The sequence below is a fragment of the Lepisma saccharinum genome, chromosome 4 (assembly GCF_977018435.1).
Source record: "Lepisma saccharinum chromosome 4, izLepSacc3.1, whole genome shotgun sequence".
Lineage (NCBI taxonomy): Eukaryota > Metazoa > Arthropoda > Insecta > Zygentoma > Lepismatidae > Lepisma > Lepisma saccharinum.
The window spans coordinates 76,930,952-76,945,780 of record NC_139232.1 but is presented as its reverse complement, the minus strand read 5'-3'; the positions used below and the strand labels follow the sequence as shown (position 1 = coordinate 76,945,780).

Below are 14,829 nucleotides of genomic sequence, written 5' to 3'. Positions count from 1 at the left end.
TCATGGAAATTTAAAATAATAGTGTACATATTTGGAGGGACCCTGAACCTGGCTAATTAACATCACACTTGCACATAAATTACTGTATAAAGGCAAAGTCATTTCTGCCTAACTTTTTGTTAGTCTGCCACACCCTTTTATTCCTGGTAAAAGGAGCAAAAGTTCATGAAAATCGTGGGTGGGCAGGTGTATCATGCAGACAGAAGAGTATTTGTATTATTTTACCTTGCCTTCATGAATGAAGACTAGATAAAATCTGAGATCCCCATAAAAGGGTATGCATGTCAACCCCAGAACTTTCGGTGATGACATCATCATCATCAACAGTTGAACACTGAATGTGCTTGGCCACTGAGGCTTATTTATGGAAGAAATGGGAACTAAATTTTTCTGGTTTACTTTATAGATTCTAGATATTCCCTTTTCGGTGGCCTTGGTCTTCTTGGTTGTACCCCCACTAGAAGGTGGAAATTTTTTCATATGAAGATTATATTGTTTATGAACATATTTGTTTTTATTAGCTTGCAGAGACGTGTTACTGTGAAATAATGTTTTTACCTGCTTGTATTCTTAGGATCAAATCTCTCATTTCTGGTTTCCGTACCTTGAGACATAAAAATCTATCAATTAAAACAACTTGCACATTTTGTCCCACTTTTTGAGTGTGCATTCATGGTTTTTCATTCATAAAAAACAGTTGTAAGTAGTGTCATTTGTGTGCACTTGACAAATTTCATTTAGCAAGCATAGTGGAAAAGGCATATTTACAAGATATGTATCTATATTTCTTGACTATGGTCTTCTATTACATATGATCAGTTTTATTTTGTTAGGAGTGATTGATTTAATGGTGTTAATAGTTTTATGTGTTTAGGTTAGAAGTGTTGGGTTTGATGCTGATAGTAATTATGTTCTCTCTGGTTTCATTAGAAGTGATAGGTTTGACACTGCTAGTAATATATGATATTTTTGTCAAGAGTATTTGGCTTGAGACTGATAATACATGATAATTTTAAGTTTTGGTTAGGTTAGAAGTACTAGGTTTAGTGGTGTCAGCATTTGCATTAGTGTTTTTTTCTTTTTTTTCCCTTCTTTCTTCACTTTTTGAGAATGCATACAACAGGTTTATACAGTGGCGGAGCGTGACCTTTCCAACAGTGTAAGCCTAGCATGATGAAGGCTTGTGTTTATTTTTGGGCTGGGTCAGTGATTTATCCACAATCATCAATCCCTCCCCCATTTTTTCAGAACACTTCCCTGAAATTTTTCACAAAACCCTAATTTTGGCACTAAATTTAACCTTATACCCTTTAAAAACAAAGTTACACTAAATGAGATTAAATATTCTGGATAAATCCCTGAGCCTGGTGTTTTCTTTGCTAGGCTGTATATCTCCTACATTTCAACTGATAATTACGTCAGTTTTATTCCTATCACAATGAGTAACGTAACCATAAAAAAATGCAATGTTAGATAAAATGAAGAATAACGATAATAAAGAAACGAAAACAGAAAGAAACAGAAAAGTGCTGAATACTTTTTACAACCGCTGCATAACCAAGTATCAGCTCGTACCATGAATAACAAAATCGGGGCACTTTATTTTTCGTTTCTGTTACCGTGCCTGCTAGAGAAGTGGTGGGTGGGCCTATCTACATCCACAAGTTTCTTCTTGGCAGCAAAATCCTTGCTGGACAACGGCGTCTTCAACAAGTTCTCCACCCCACCGCACAATCATACTCGTTTTCTTTCATAATGCAGTTGTTGTTGTTCACTATAACACTACAGCAGAGGAATGACAGCCCCCTTTTCAATGGATGGAAGTCGCAAAGAAATACCGCGATACTTTAACCGTGCACACAACACATGAAAGGGGAAATAAAAACAAATCACATCCAAAAGTGGTCACTGATCAATGCACTGATGTTTCGGACTCAAGAGGGGAATATCCCTTTCGGACATAAATAAATGCCCTCTCTTGCCTTAAAATTCCCTTATATTTCGTAAAAAAAGAAAGACAAAATAAAATATGAAAGAAATGTTCCCTAATTCTGAGGATTTATCCAGAAATTTCTGTGAAAGGAGATGTAAGTGCTATCTAAGGGTAGTGTAAAAGAAAATCCTGCACCTGAAAGACCATAAACAGCCATTTCGTACGTTGTTCGAAGAGTGTTTAAACCATGGACTATGTAATTAATAATATTTTGTTCACATTTGACATGAGATTTGTAAAACTGGTTCAATATTCAGTTTTAATTAAACATTTTAATTTTTGAAAAAGTTATTGCACTTGTTAGCTCAATTACTACCAGCTGAGTTCAAATATAAAAGAAAAACAGAAATCTTAATATTTCCAATGTTTGTGCTCTCCTACAAGCGAAAAACAGAAACAAGCATTTGTATATCTAATTATCACGTTTCTTGCTCATTTTTAGATGTTTCTCCTTTTTTCCCTTCCTGTTAGTTTTTTGCTTCAGAATTCCTTGTTCCTGGAAAAACCCTATTTGAAACACCACTGGCTCAAATTTCCTTTGCAGTCAACCATTCATTCATACCCGACAACGCTGGAGAACCCTCCTCTTGCAGGACCTGCATCTCGCTCGCGCGTGTTCACGGTTAGCCAGTGAAGCCAACCCAAGCATAATGGTGCTAAATCTCGCACAAGTTTCAAAAGTCGTGTGGAAATTGGGGATATAAATTAAACAAGAGGGCCGCTGTTTGTGGTGGTTGAATTTTCTCAAACTTTTCACGTATGACGTCGAACTCATCCCGTTGGTTGAACCATTCGAATTTATATTTATTTCTTGTTACAAATAAATATTAATAATATGTAGATCGCAGAACAATTTAGTAGTATGTAGAATAATTATGGAGTTTAAACGAGACCATGGATGTCCAGAAGGGGCAAGGGGAGGAAGCTCTTCCTGGAAAATGAATGTCAACCATAAAATAATATATTTCACACATATCATTTCATTTCAGTCACATCAAATTATGTTAATTATTGTAAGGGCGTTGCAGAAAAATGTTAACTTCAAATTGAATTTGTATCTTTTGAGGAGGCAACTTTATTATGGGGGAAATATACCTAGTTTACCCCCACCCCTGAAAAAAATACTATGCTTAATCCTCCCTGGTGGAAAGAAATACTGCGGACATCCATGAACAACACTTTTTGTAAACATAAGGTTTGCAACGCTGTTGTAAGCCTCTGGCCGGAAGGTTTACACACGTGGGTTTTGGCTCGCTCTTCTCCACCCAGAGAACGGGCCTTGCACCCAGATGGGGTAGGCACTGCTCGTTCGCGGTCAGAAATTTGTAAGGCAAAATTCAGAAGGCTTACAGCTTTCCACAAGCAGAAGGCGGGAGATCCCATGTGCCGCCTGGCGCTGAAGTGTTGCAATCTAACAAACATGATCTAGAACACTGGTGTCGACCCGATTTGAACTTGGAAGTTGTTTACGAATTTTTGCCAGATAATTACATACATTTTACTAGAACTAATGAAGTGTAAGTCTGGCTTACATGGATGCTCTGCGCCTGGGTTTATATGAAGACAGTAATCTGAGATAATTTTTTTTTTTTTACTTATGTGGCCCACACACTTTAGGATCAAATATCTCTTATTTGGAGTGGCCGCGGTGGCTCAGTCGGTAACGCGTCTGACTACCATGCTTAAGGTCCCGGGTTCGATCCCCGGCCGGTTCAAATCCGGGAACTTTTCTAACGTTGGAAGCGGCCCCGGCGCCCACCCAGCGTCGAATAACATGGGTACCTGGGGGAAACCCTGGGGGGTAAAGGCGGTCAGGGGCGTGATGCTGATCACATCACCCCTACTCACGACCGGATCAAGAAAGTGTGGGGCGTTACCCCCACACCCCCTATACGCCTTCATGGCATGGTGCTAAGCACAGGGGAGCACTTTACCTTTTTTTTACCTTTTATCTCTTATTTGGGATTTTCACACCACGAAACACATTTTATGTTACATAAAACATCAAAATCTATCAATTAAAAAAATCAAGGGGCTACAATCTGTGAAGGTCCTCTCCTTTCTTGTTTTTAGGGTAACTGTTTAGTATCAGGCCAACATATTTCTTCAACTTTACAGAAGAAACTATTTACGGAAATGAGTTTCTGTGGCATTTGTAAAGTTCGTGAAGGTATTTTCTTTCATCGTGGAATCTATTTGACCCGGAAATCATGTATTTTTCAAGAAAAATATCTCTCCAACGCACGATTCCCGTTGCTTTCATTTCCTTCGTCTACATGAACAGATGATGTGTACGTTCGATGACTTAACCTCCTGTCAGTGTTTCCAACCATGCCATTTTGCCAGAAGATGACAATTTTAACTATGTTTGCCTAACATACCTAACCTAACCTTGTCGTGCATGGTTTGGGGCTATCCGTGAATGGTTTATGGGACTGTTCATGAATGGTTTGTGCTTTGTGGTACAAACCCCTTTTTTTCTAAAAATTGTTAACATAACTATGTTAATGAAATGTAGTCAGTAACACAAAAGTAGGTATTTTCCGGTTAAGGTTGAAAACACTGAATTCCGCAATGCAACTCAAGCTGTGCCCGCCATATTGTGTATTACGGAAGCGAAAGAAGGAAGAACAATAATTACTGTTAATGTAAAAAAATTGAAATTATTTTCGTGAGAAAAGCAAAATGCCACCTAAAAGAATGTTCCGCAATGCACAATAGGTAAGTACGAATGTTAGAAACGAGTGCGAGGTGTTGTCCCGATACTAAACAGGTAATGTTTTTAGTTAGCATTGATGTAACTCAAAGCAGCGTTATAAAAGTAACAAATGTCACTTGCACCCAGAATTTGCACAAATATGGTAACTAGTTTGGGTAATTGTGCGATCTCGCACTAATCAAATGATTTGCTTCATTTTTACAGGAGAAAGTACTTACGAAATTGAGTTTCTATAGATTGTTTAAAGGTCGTGGATGTATTTTTTTTCCATCGTGCAATATATTTGACCGCAAATTCATGTATCTTTCCGATGCTTTCCGGTAACCAGATGAGGCGTACGTTTCATGACGTAACCCCGTTTAAGTGTTTCCAACCACGTGGTTGTTTTGCAAGATTTTTTTATTTTTTGAAACCTGTATTACATTGTGTTATGAACAAAATTTTAACTATGCTTGCTTAACCTAACTGAACCTAACCTAACCTTGCTGGAAATTGTTCGTGGGGCTATCCGTTTTCAGTGATATCGATCAATGGTTTTTGGGGCTAGTTGTCAGTGGTTTTTTGGGGTTCGAACCCGGGAAAAATCCGAAATTAGTAACACCAAAGTATGCATTTTTCGATTAAGAAGGTTGGAAACACTGCATACCCACTGATGATTCACCATGCTACTCAAGATGTGGCTGCCACCTACGCAAGCGAAGAAAGCAAGAACAATAATTACTGTTAATGTAATAAATTGAAGTTATTTTCTTCACAACAGCAAAATCTCACCTTCAATGCATAATCGGTAACTACGAATGTTAAAAATGACGAAAGAAATGAGTGAAAAGTGTTTGTGCGAGATCGCACCAGTACCCTAGTTTGGTTTACTCTGCCTGTCTTCCCCCTTGATCTTGCTATGAAAACACATTTCCAACATGGAAAATAAATCTGTACCCTTTCTCAGTTGAACTTTCGACATTTTGTGATAACTTCAAAGGGCAATACACCTTTCAATGCACTATACTCGAGATTAGTCTCTTTGTAACTTTAGTAATGTTGGAAACTTTAAATATTTGTCCCTTCCAACATTGACATAAAAATTATCTTCTTGTTGATAAACAGAAAATTGACATTTTGAGATGGGGGTGTGGTATGACAATTTTTTTTTTTTTTTTTTTTTTTTAGCAATAACAAACCACTCCACCTTCAACCTACATTAACAGTACAAGGGGAAAATATCCATGCTAATCCCGGCTCCTTGGCATGGTTTCTAGCTTAAATTGCTGTATTTGTTATAGCCAAACTCTGGTTCGAATCTCACGGAAAGTATGTTTCCATTCATCCATTGATTCATTACAGTGATTACCATGCAGATAAAGCAGTAAAAACCAAATAAAACCACAAAAATATACACATTGTAAATAAACTTGGTTTCAAGTGAGTTGTTCTTATTTTTGTCAACTTTTCGTGCAGGCGTACTACGTTCCTTTTTGATAGAATTGCAATTTACTGTGCATGTGAAATAAATGCGATATTGTGCAAGTAATTTCGTTAATAGTAGTAAAGGACAAATATGATCACTTACGCAGCAGACATATATTTTTCCACTGACACTAATCGGCACTAGTAATGACTCAACATTCCTTTTTATTAAAGAAATATATATTTCGCTTTTCACAACTCCTGTTTTTGTAGTTTGTATTGTAGCTTTTTCGGGAACGAACTACAAATTGTTGTCACGAAATAAAAATTTAAGTTACACACTTACAACCTTAAAAAAAATCACGCACAACTCTCACGCTCACCTCTCGCACCACACGAACTTTCATGCATTCCGTTCCCATGACTTCATGACGCATCCTACTTGTACGAAGTCGTAAACTATCGTCCTTGCCTCTTTCCTTTCTGTTTTTGTCCGAAGGTTAAAATTGAAAGGCTAAAACAGTGACATGCCCCGCGATATTATATATATATATATATATACTTATATTAATAAATGATAGTGATATGACAAAAAAATGTAATGGTGCTTAATTTGCGTTCAGTGTCCCGACCCAATGGGGAAAAGTTTGGTATACTCTGCCCTTTAGCAAAAACAGAGCTAAATATTTTCACTAACAACTATTATTTATCAAAAACAAATTAAAACACGCCTGAGAACTAAAAATCATGCTATTACAGTAGCGGACAGGGGAGCCGAAACCGGGGCTGACATCCCCCTATAAGGGGCCCGCCCCGTTGTATTACTTTCAACAACACGATTTAATTTTGTAACAAAATATTATTTGCGTGGGGGAAATTTCATAAATTAATTATTTGAGGGCTCTGTGGAAATTACGCAGGATTCTGCTCTGAAATGGGCGTTTTACTCTATCTCACAATTTCTTTTTCCAAATACACAGGGATGGAAACATTTCGCCTGCCCCCTCTCCCCCCGCAAACTTAAAAAATACTAAAAAAATAACATGATTAAGTTCAGTTACTACATTTTTGTTATAAAGCCATACCGCAAATCTTGACGTTTTGCATGATAGCATGTGCAGTATAATAGCGGGTAGTTCTTACAAGTGGGCACTTGTGAGAGGACATGTCTATGGAGAGGACATTTTCTGCTATGAGGCGAATCCACATCTGGTTAGCTTGCACAATGGGTCAAGATAAATTGAACAATTTAATGATCTTATACTCTGAATCAGATGTTGTTAAAAATTAACTTAGAAGAGGATTTGATTGATGTGTACAGTTTGAAGAAAGAAAAAGTAAAATGACTTTGTGTTGAGTCAACAGTTACTGTTGAGGCATCAAAAGAACCTTTGAATTTATTTTTTAAAGTAATACGATTATTGTATCAATAAAAAAAATTAAATTCAAAATGCAATAATCGTACTGTTTTGCTTCTTTTAAAACTGACAACCAATATACTAATTAATATTTGCAAATCTAAATGGCCTACAACCAGTGGCGGATCCAGAGGGGGCACAGGGGCACGTGCCCCCCAAATGCTCGAGCAAATTATACTCGTAATATGTAATTTACAAAATTAATTAAAAAAATTCTTATTAAGTATGTGTACACTTTTGAAAAGTGGTGTACCCCGTATAACGTTAAGAATTGCCGAGTGCCGAACATCATTTGAAGTTGGTGCCCCCTGTGCATTGCTGAAAGTTGGTGCCCCCCCCCCCCCACACATCATCGTTGAAAGTTGGTGCACCGTATGCCGTTGAAAGTTGGTGCTTCTCGAACATCGACTATGTTTCTTTCATAAATCGTTTGTAAAGTTTCTCAGTGTTCTTTGTTCCGTCATGTAAAAATCAAAGGGTGTAAAAGCAAGGTTTAAAGCGCATTATCCTACCCAGGCACGTATCCAGGAATTCCTTTCGGGGGGGGGGGTCAACACCATTTTTTATGGGGTATAGTAAGAACCTCACAATTGTATATTTAAGACCAGTGGTGGCAATTGGGTTTCAAAACGGGGGGGGGGCGGTGCAAGGAAAGTTTACTTTCTCTTGGTAGACAAGGCTTAACATTAAGAGGCCATAATGTTGAGGGGAAAAAATGGGGAGCAACTATCCCTTAAATCGTCGCCACTGTAAGGCTGTCATTTTAATCAGAACGTGAAATCGGAACATTTTTTACCACTCGACTCCTCTGTTTCCATGTATTAACATTGTGTGCCAGAACCATCTCAGTATGAGTGTTTGTCAATTTCATCTCATCAGACATAAAAACATCTATGGTGTCTGAGTGTTTTTACGAAGCTGTTACGCATACACATGCACGCGATGGACAATCCACTCGACAACGCGAGATTCAAATTGTGGGCTGCGAACTGGACGCAGACAGCTCTCGAATATTTCTCTCGGATTCGAGCCTCAACACCACTAACGTGTCTTGTCCTCCCATGTTTGCAGCTCTTATAAAAGCCGAAACCCACCAAATTGTTCAGATTCAAGCCTTAGCACTCACAAGTGTTCAAAAATGCCTGTCACAACTTCCGCTGTCTTGTCATATATCGGCACGAAAGAAAGGAAGTCTTCTCGAATACGGCTCGATCACGAAACAATTAATGCACAGTGAAAACCCTTCCGTTCCCAACACATCTAATGTTTCGTCTCCCAGTATGATCAAATGCTTACTCATTTATCTCCAGTGACGTACCCAAGGGAGGGTTGGTGAGGTCATAACCCCATTTGACCCAGTATTCTTTTCTTTTCTTTTAAAAAAAGAACGTCAAAGACAGGGAAAAAAATGACAAAATCAGGACTGACCACCAAAAATAGTAGGTATGCGTAACCCCTCTCCATCCGAAAATCCTGGGCACGCCACTTTATCTAGGACACATTTTTTAAAATCAACTGACCAGAAGTTTTATCATTCCGTATTGGAGATTAAAGTAAGATGCGTTCCTGCAGGTTTGGATATGATCCTTTAGGGTGCTGTCGTCTGCCTGCCTTCACACCTAACCTTAACAAGGCCCTAATTTTCCATCCTTGTGACTTAGATTTTCAAGATTTAGGAAGGTTTCAGACCGAAGGACACCTGATACATGTCGATTGGAATGGGCCAATCAACAGCAACGTTTCACACCGTAGCGACACAAAAGGCTGCACAAACCTAATTTCGATTTGTGAAATCCTCAGGCGACAGGGTGTGAAATCTCCCTTATTAGGCCACTGTCATTGTCACCTCGAAGTAGTAGCTCTTGTTGACAACAGAAGAAAAAATTCTCCTCAACCGGTGAGAATGTTCCTCAGTTTTCTTCTCTCTCCTATATTTTCTGTGCTTGTTCACTATACAGGAAACACCTTACGATTTGATATACACAGGACATGTACTATGTAGACATTTTAACGAAAAATCGGTTGAAATCAATGATGGCTAGGTGGCTCAGTTGGTACAGCCCTTATTCGGGTTTTGGTAGAGCCTGCAATTTCCGTCTAAAATGTCTACATATGCAACATCTTCTTGCTTTCTCTTGTCGACATTCATAAAATTTTCGGCTGTCTCTTTATGGTAGTTAAGTGTTTGAATGTGTTTCGAACCCAGTAGGCTTAAACAAAAGTATATTTTTATACCATGAAATTCTCGGACTGCATATACGAAATTTAGTTTGGCAAAACTAAATCATCACTCAAAACTTTGATTTTCAGTTGATCTATGCAGCTTATTTCTCTTTTAATAAACCATTCAAATATCCGGTACTGCTGAAATATTCAAGAGAGAGAGAGAGAGAGAGGCCTTGATCTCTTCGGCCCTCGACCCGAACTAGCACTACACTGAGGCCCCAGAAGTTCTACTGTCGTCAATGTCTTCATTTTCGAATCACTATATCTTATAAAGCAACCAGAGGACGCTGACTGATCACTAATCGACTGTATGAATTGTCACACTTACCTCTGAAATCTCATTAACCGATTCTTTGTACAGATCAACCGAAAAATTGAATCCGCGTATTTATATCCTCATTATATTCTAGAACGTTCCGCAGATAAAACGATTCGTTAATATTGCCAGTAGTTGACTCCTATCATTCAAGAACGTACCCTCTCCCGCCTTCCAGAGATTAGAAATTACAACGAATCGCCCTACGTGTGGCGCTACCTTTGTTGTGCAGCTTCCAAATGCTGACAAGTCTTTACATAGTGCTCAAGTCCGCTACGACAACACCGAAAGCGCAAGAAAAGTTTACGTGCAATATTATCAACAACAGAGTTATAGAACGTTCTCAGTCTTGTCTCGATAATTGTCTATCTCCTTAAATCATCGTCACATTATTCAAAAAGCCAAAAACCTAATTTTATCTAGCATAAAATAAATAAAAAAAAACTGTGGGGGGCTCTAGCCACCTCAACCCCACCTTGGATACGTGCTATTAACAATAACAGGGTTATAGAACATTATCCGTCTTGTCTCGATAATTATTTCTCCCAAGTTATCATCACGTTATTCAAGAAGCCAAAATTCTAATTTTATCTAGTGTAAACAGAAAAATTTCCTGAAGGGGGGGCTCGAGTCTCCTGATTCCCACCTTGGATACGTGCTATTGACAATAATAGGGTTATAGAACACTCTCAGTCTTGTCTCGATAATTATCTCTCTCAGATTTATAAATTTATCGTCTTCACATTATTCAAGACGCCAAAAATCTAATTTTATCTAGTGTAAATTTAATAATTTCCTTAGTAGGGGCGGCTCGAGCCACCCTATCCCCTCCTTGGATACGTGCTATTAACAATAACAGGGGTATAAAATATTCTCAGTCTTGCCTCGATAATTATTTCTCTCCTTAAAATATTGTTACATTTTATTTCACACCACAAGAAACAAAAAAACTCATTTTATCTAGTGTAAACCTAAAACTTTCGGGGAGGCTCGAGCCCCATAAACCCCCCTCCCTGGATACGTGCCTGATCCTACCCAAAAGTATATGCAGGTGGTGCGATCAGAACTAAGCTCCCACTTATTCAACAATGTTCTCATCTTTACTTTACATTGTATACTGAGTGATCATCGACAACAGAATTGGTTTTCGTATACGAACTTTACGTGTTATTATGAAATTCATCAGAGTTAGACTCTGATTGGTGCTTAAGATTAAGTGTGCGTTATCATGTGTCTTGTTAATCTTTGTTTGTTTTTTTACTAGCATTAAGTGCTTTGACATTTCTAATATTGTTGATATTCCGTTTCAATTATAACGAAAAAAGGTATAATGTTGATTGGTTAGATCGAAAGAAACCAATGCTCTGCTGCCAATTTTGTAACGTAACAGTGGGGTCCAACGTGATCGCACCAAGTAATTAACTAGAAAACGGCCGTACGGCAATCACATATGCAAAAGGAAATTTAAAGACCCACACTTTATGTTACAAGTTGTATTTTTTTGTGTCGTACTTCCTGACGATGCTGCAGGAGTTTACGGGCGGCACGCACAAGAAGCACGAGACAAAAGCCCTGAAATAAAGAAACTTGTAAATTACGCAAAAACGTACACAAAAGATTTCGAAGGGTCCGACAATGAATAGCAATATATGTCTTCTCCACTGTAATGGTGGTATTCTCCCAACGTGATTTCCTTTCTCCTCCCCTAACTATTATAAACGTATGTTCTCAATATCCGCTTTTTACGTTAACTTCAATTTGACTTGCGATCAACTTTCGGTCATGAGGGTCTTACTGTCTAGAATATATAACAAATAAAAATTAAGTTACCCCACAATTCAATTAACAAATAGGTATATTCATGGTTCCAATTAGATACATTTTTATGAGTACAAACAATCCCAAAATGTAAGAGTTGGGAGCAATTTCAACGAACAATATATTAACAACGGCCCGCGCGACCTGCGCGCTATTTTTACCTTCTTGTATAAATTCTCATTCAACTTCAACAAATCACGCGCAAGCATAAATATACAGAACAGCTTAACAACAATCTTATTTCTTTACTGGGTGACACAATAGAATAATTTGCATGCGGAGGTTTGTACCTCTAAAATAGCATGCATATGCATATTTAGTAAGAATGCCCCCATCTATCTTTACTTAATCAAGAAAATGCCTCTCTTTACTTTAGTTTCACCTGCTGTATTTATTTTACCCTGTTTCTTAGAGCATCGTTAGTGCTACCAAAGTATGGACGGGTTGGCTATTAAACTACAAGAAAAGCAAACTTAGGGGAAAACGGTGGGGACCGCAGTCTTCTACATCCCTTATTGCCAAGTACGAACGTGCGTACATTTAACGTCGCTAAAGCAAGTCTTGAGCAATCGAGAACGACAAGTTTCACTGCCAAGTTTAATGCACTGCCTGCACATATGATATTTTACGGAACGTTCATTAACTAGTTGCCCGCGCTTTATGTAGCATTTACTAATACCAGTTTATGAAAACCACGTTCGCGTAATTTGTATTAAGTTCACACGTGCATTACGTACCTTTTCTTTCTTTTGCCCCTACCAACGCGCACTTACCAATATGTACATTGGTTTCAGACACTATCAAAATGTTCACCGTGAAAACAAGGGCAAAGGGGGCAAAAAGGAATGGAGGAGAAACTATAGTTTTTTTTTCGTAGTTTCCCTTATTTCAAAGTTCCGTGAAAATGAAAGTGAGTAATCAAATTTCAGCAGCGAACGGCGAGAAAAAAAATATAATCATATTCCCATATCACGGTCAAGAGTTTGTTTTGTACGTACCTCACCACTAATGTTCAATGCATGTAAAAAGGCAACGCCATCCTTCCACTTAGACCACAATACTCATTTACTGGCTTCTCCCCGTTAGCGGTTGGCGTGGCAGGCTTCACTTCAACAGGCAGTGGTTGGGTACTATCTCTTGCCGGCGAGGACTAGATGTCGTGCACAAGAACAGGCGTGAGCCGTTCGCAGCGGGTCTACGAGGTGGAGAGGGACGAACTGCTTGCCCGGTGCTGCAGTATTTTACGAGCAAAAAAAAACCGCCCATGGAGAGAATAAGTTGAACAAGGAGTCTAGTTCCGAGTTTCAGCCCTCAAGTCCATTCCAGCCGGCCCCAGTGACGGAGTGGTTAGCACATCGCGCTACGACGCATGGGGTCCCGGGTTCGAATCCCGTCCTGGGCATGGATGTTTGTATGTGTCCATTTATCAATATCTCAATCATGGCCATCTTCGTAATTTAGCCAAAAGTGGCACAAAAGGCGAAATAAAATAAAGCAAATTAATCATAATCAAGTCTATTCCAGCTTGTAAATATAAACCAGTGTTTAGTTACAAGCATATTAACAAAGTTTACAAATTTACTGACGACTCTTAAGACAAAATTTCAAATTAGTTTATTGGAGGAATAAAGTTGTAAAGTGGTAAAGGCCTGGCCCAGTTGTCTGAAGATCGCAGGTTCGAATTTCTTTTAGAGCAGTTTTTTTTATTACGTAGAATTAGTGTAATGTCGACATTTATAAGAAGCAAAATACGAATACTATGCTCTTGATAACTCGAATTCCTCATCGATGCCACTTAGCATCTGTTTTTCCATTTAGTTTCTCCAATACTAAATTACTTCTTACAGGAGGAAATGGGGTGGACAGAGATATATTGGTGAAAATCAACCCTTTGTGGCCTAATATTTTTAAAACTGGTAGCGTCGAAATAAAACATTATTAAAAGTTGTTATTAAAATAGTATACAGCCGTGGACCCTTGATGCGTTCTCCTTTGAGTTAACTGAGGATGTCGCCATTAGTTATTATTTTCTGTATTCGCTCTTATCGCTCATCACTCTTTATTCATACAGACACTAATTTTACCCAAAGTCATTACAGAATAATAATTTCGGTTCATTGAATCTATTGCCGCTCGTGATATTTGGCGGAGACTTCCCAATGATTGATTTTTGCACGTCAAAAAGTGTAGGGTTTTCCTCCATACTAATCCAAGTCTAAACCACCTGAACACGTGATATGATTAATGTTGATGATAAAGGCTCCTCCAGGGGCCTGGAAATGAGGTTTTCTGGGTGTGGCTTCCTTTAGGAGCAGTTCATTGCACGCATTGGCTTATCGTCTAACTTTTAAGCCCTTCACTTAAAGCTAAGCGTAGAAATATTTATTTATTCGACGGTCACCCTTCCCAAATTTTCACGAAAGACCAATCTATCGCTATTATATATATATATATATATATACACACACACACCCTTACATCCTTCAATAATGAACTTACCCCCCCCCCTTTCCCGCCGGATTAAAAAATCTTTATAAACCCCTGACTGGGGTATAAGAAATTATAGGCCAAGCTTATTATACGATATATTTCTTAAGAAAACAAGCAATCAGTGATTTCTGAGTTCGGCTGACATCGTTTAGGCTACTTTCGTATCTCAAGGAGCCGAACGCTACTCGCGGGGAATCAAATCAATTAAGGATACATGGCATGAAAGATTCTAATTCGAGATGAGAAGGAACGATGGCCAATGGGTGAGGAGAAAGATTGAACACAAAGGGTTACTGAACACCGTTGTGTGTATGTAATATAATACATTTAAAATACAATATTTTGCAAATGAACAAATATAATACGGTAATAAAATGCTATTTTTAGTGCTGAAATAATGGTTTGACATATTGCATGAGAAGAGATTTTTTGTGTGTTGTAAGGG

The 14,829-nt window shown here is 38.3% G+C and overlaps 1 protein-coding gene across 4 annotated transcripts in view; it reads right to left on the bottom strand.

Moving 5' to 3' along the window:
- Positions 1-14,829, bottom strand: part of LOC145986604 (anoctamin-1-like) — a 103,173-nt gene that overhangs the window by 76,243 nt on the left and 12,101 nt on the right. For 2 of the 4 annotated variants that reach the window (XR_014441597.1, XM_083120803.1), the window contains exon 1: positions 6,280-6,490. The exons of 1 other annotated variant lie outside the window; for it this stretch is intronic. Coding sequence is in view for 1 of the 3 variants with exons in the window: in XM_083120803.1 (XP_082976929.1) it covers positions 6,280-6,290 (11 nt within the window). In the remaining 2 variants the exon portion in view is untranslated. One more of the 4 variants, XM_083120805.1, reaches the window with a different exon arrangement.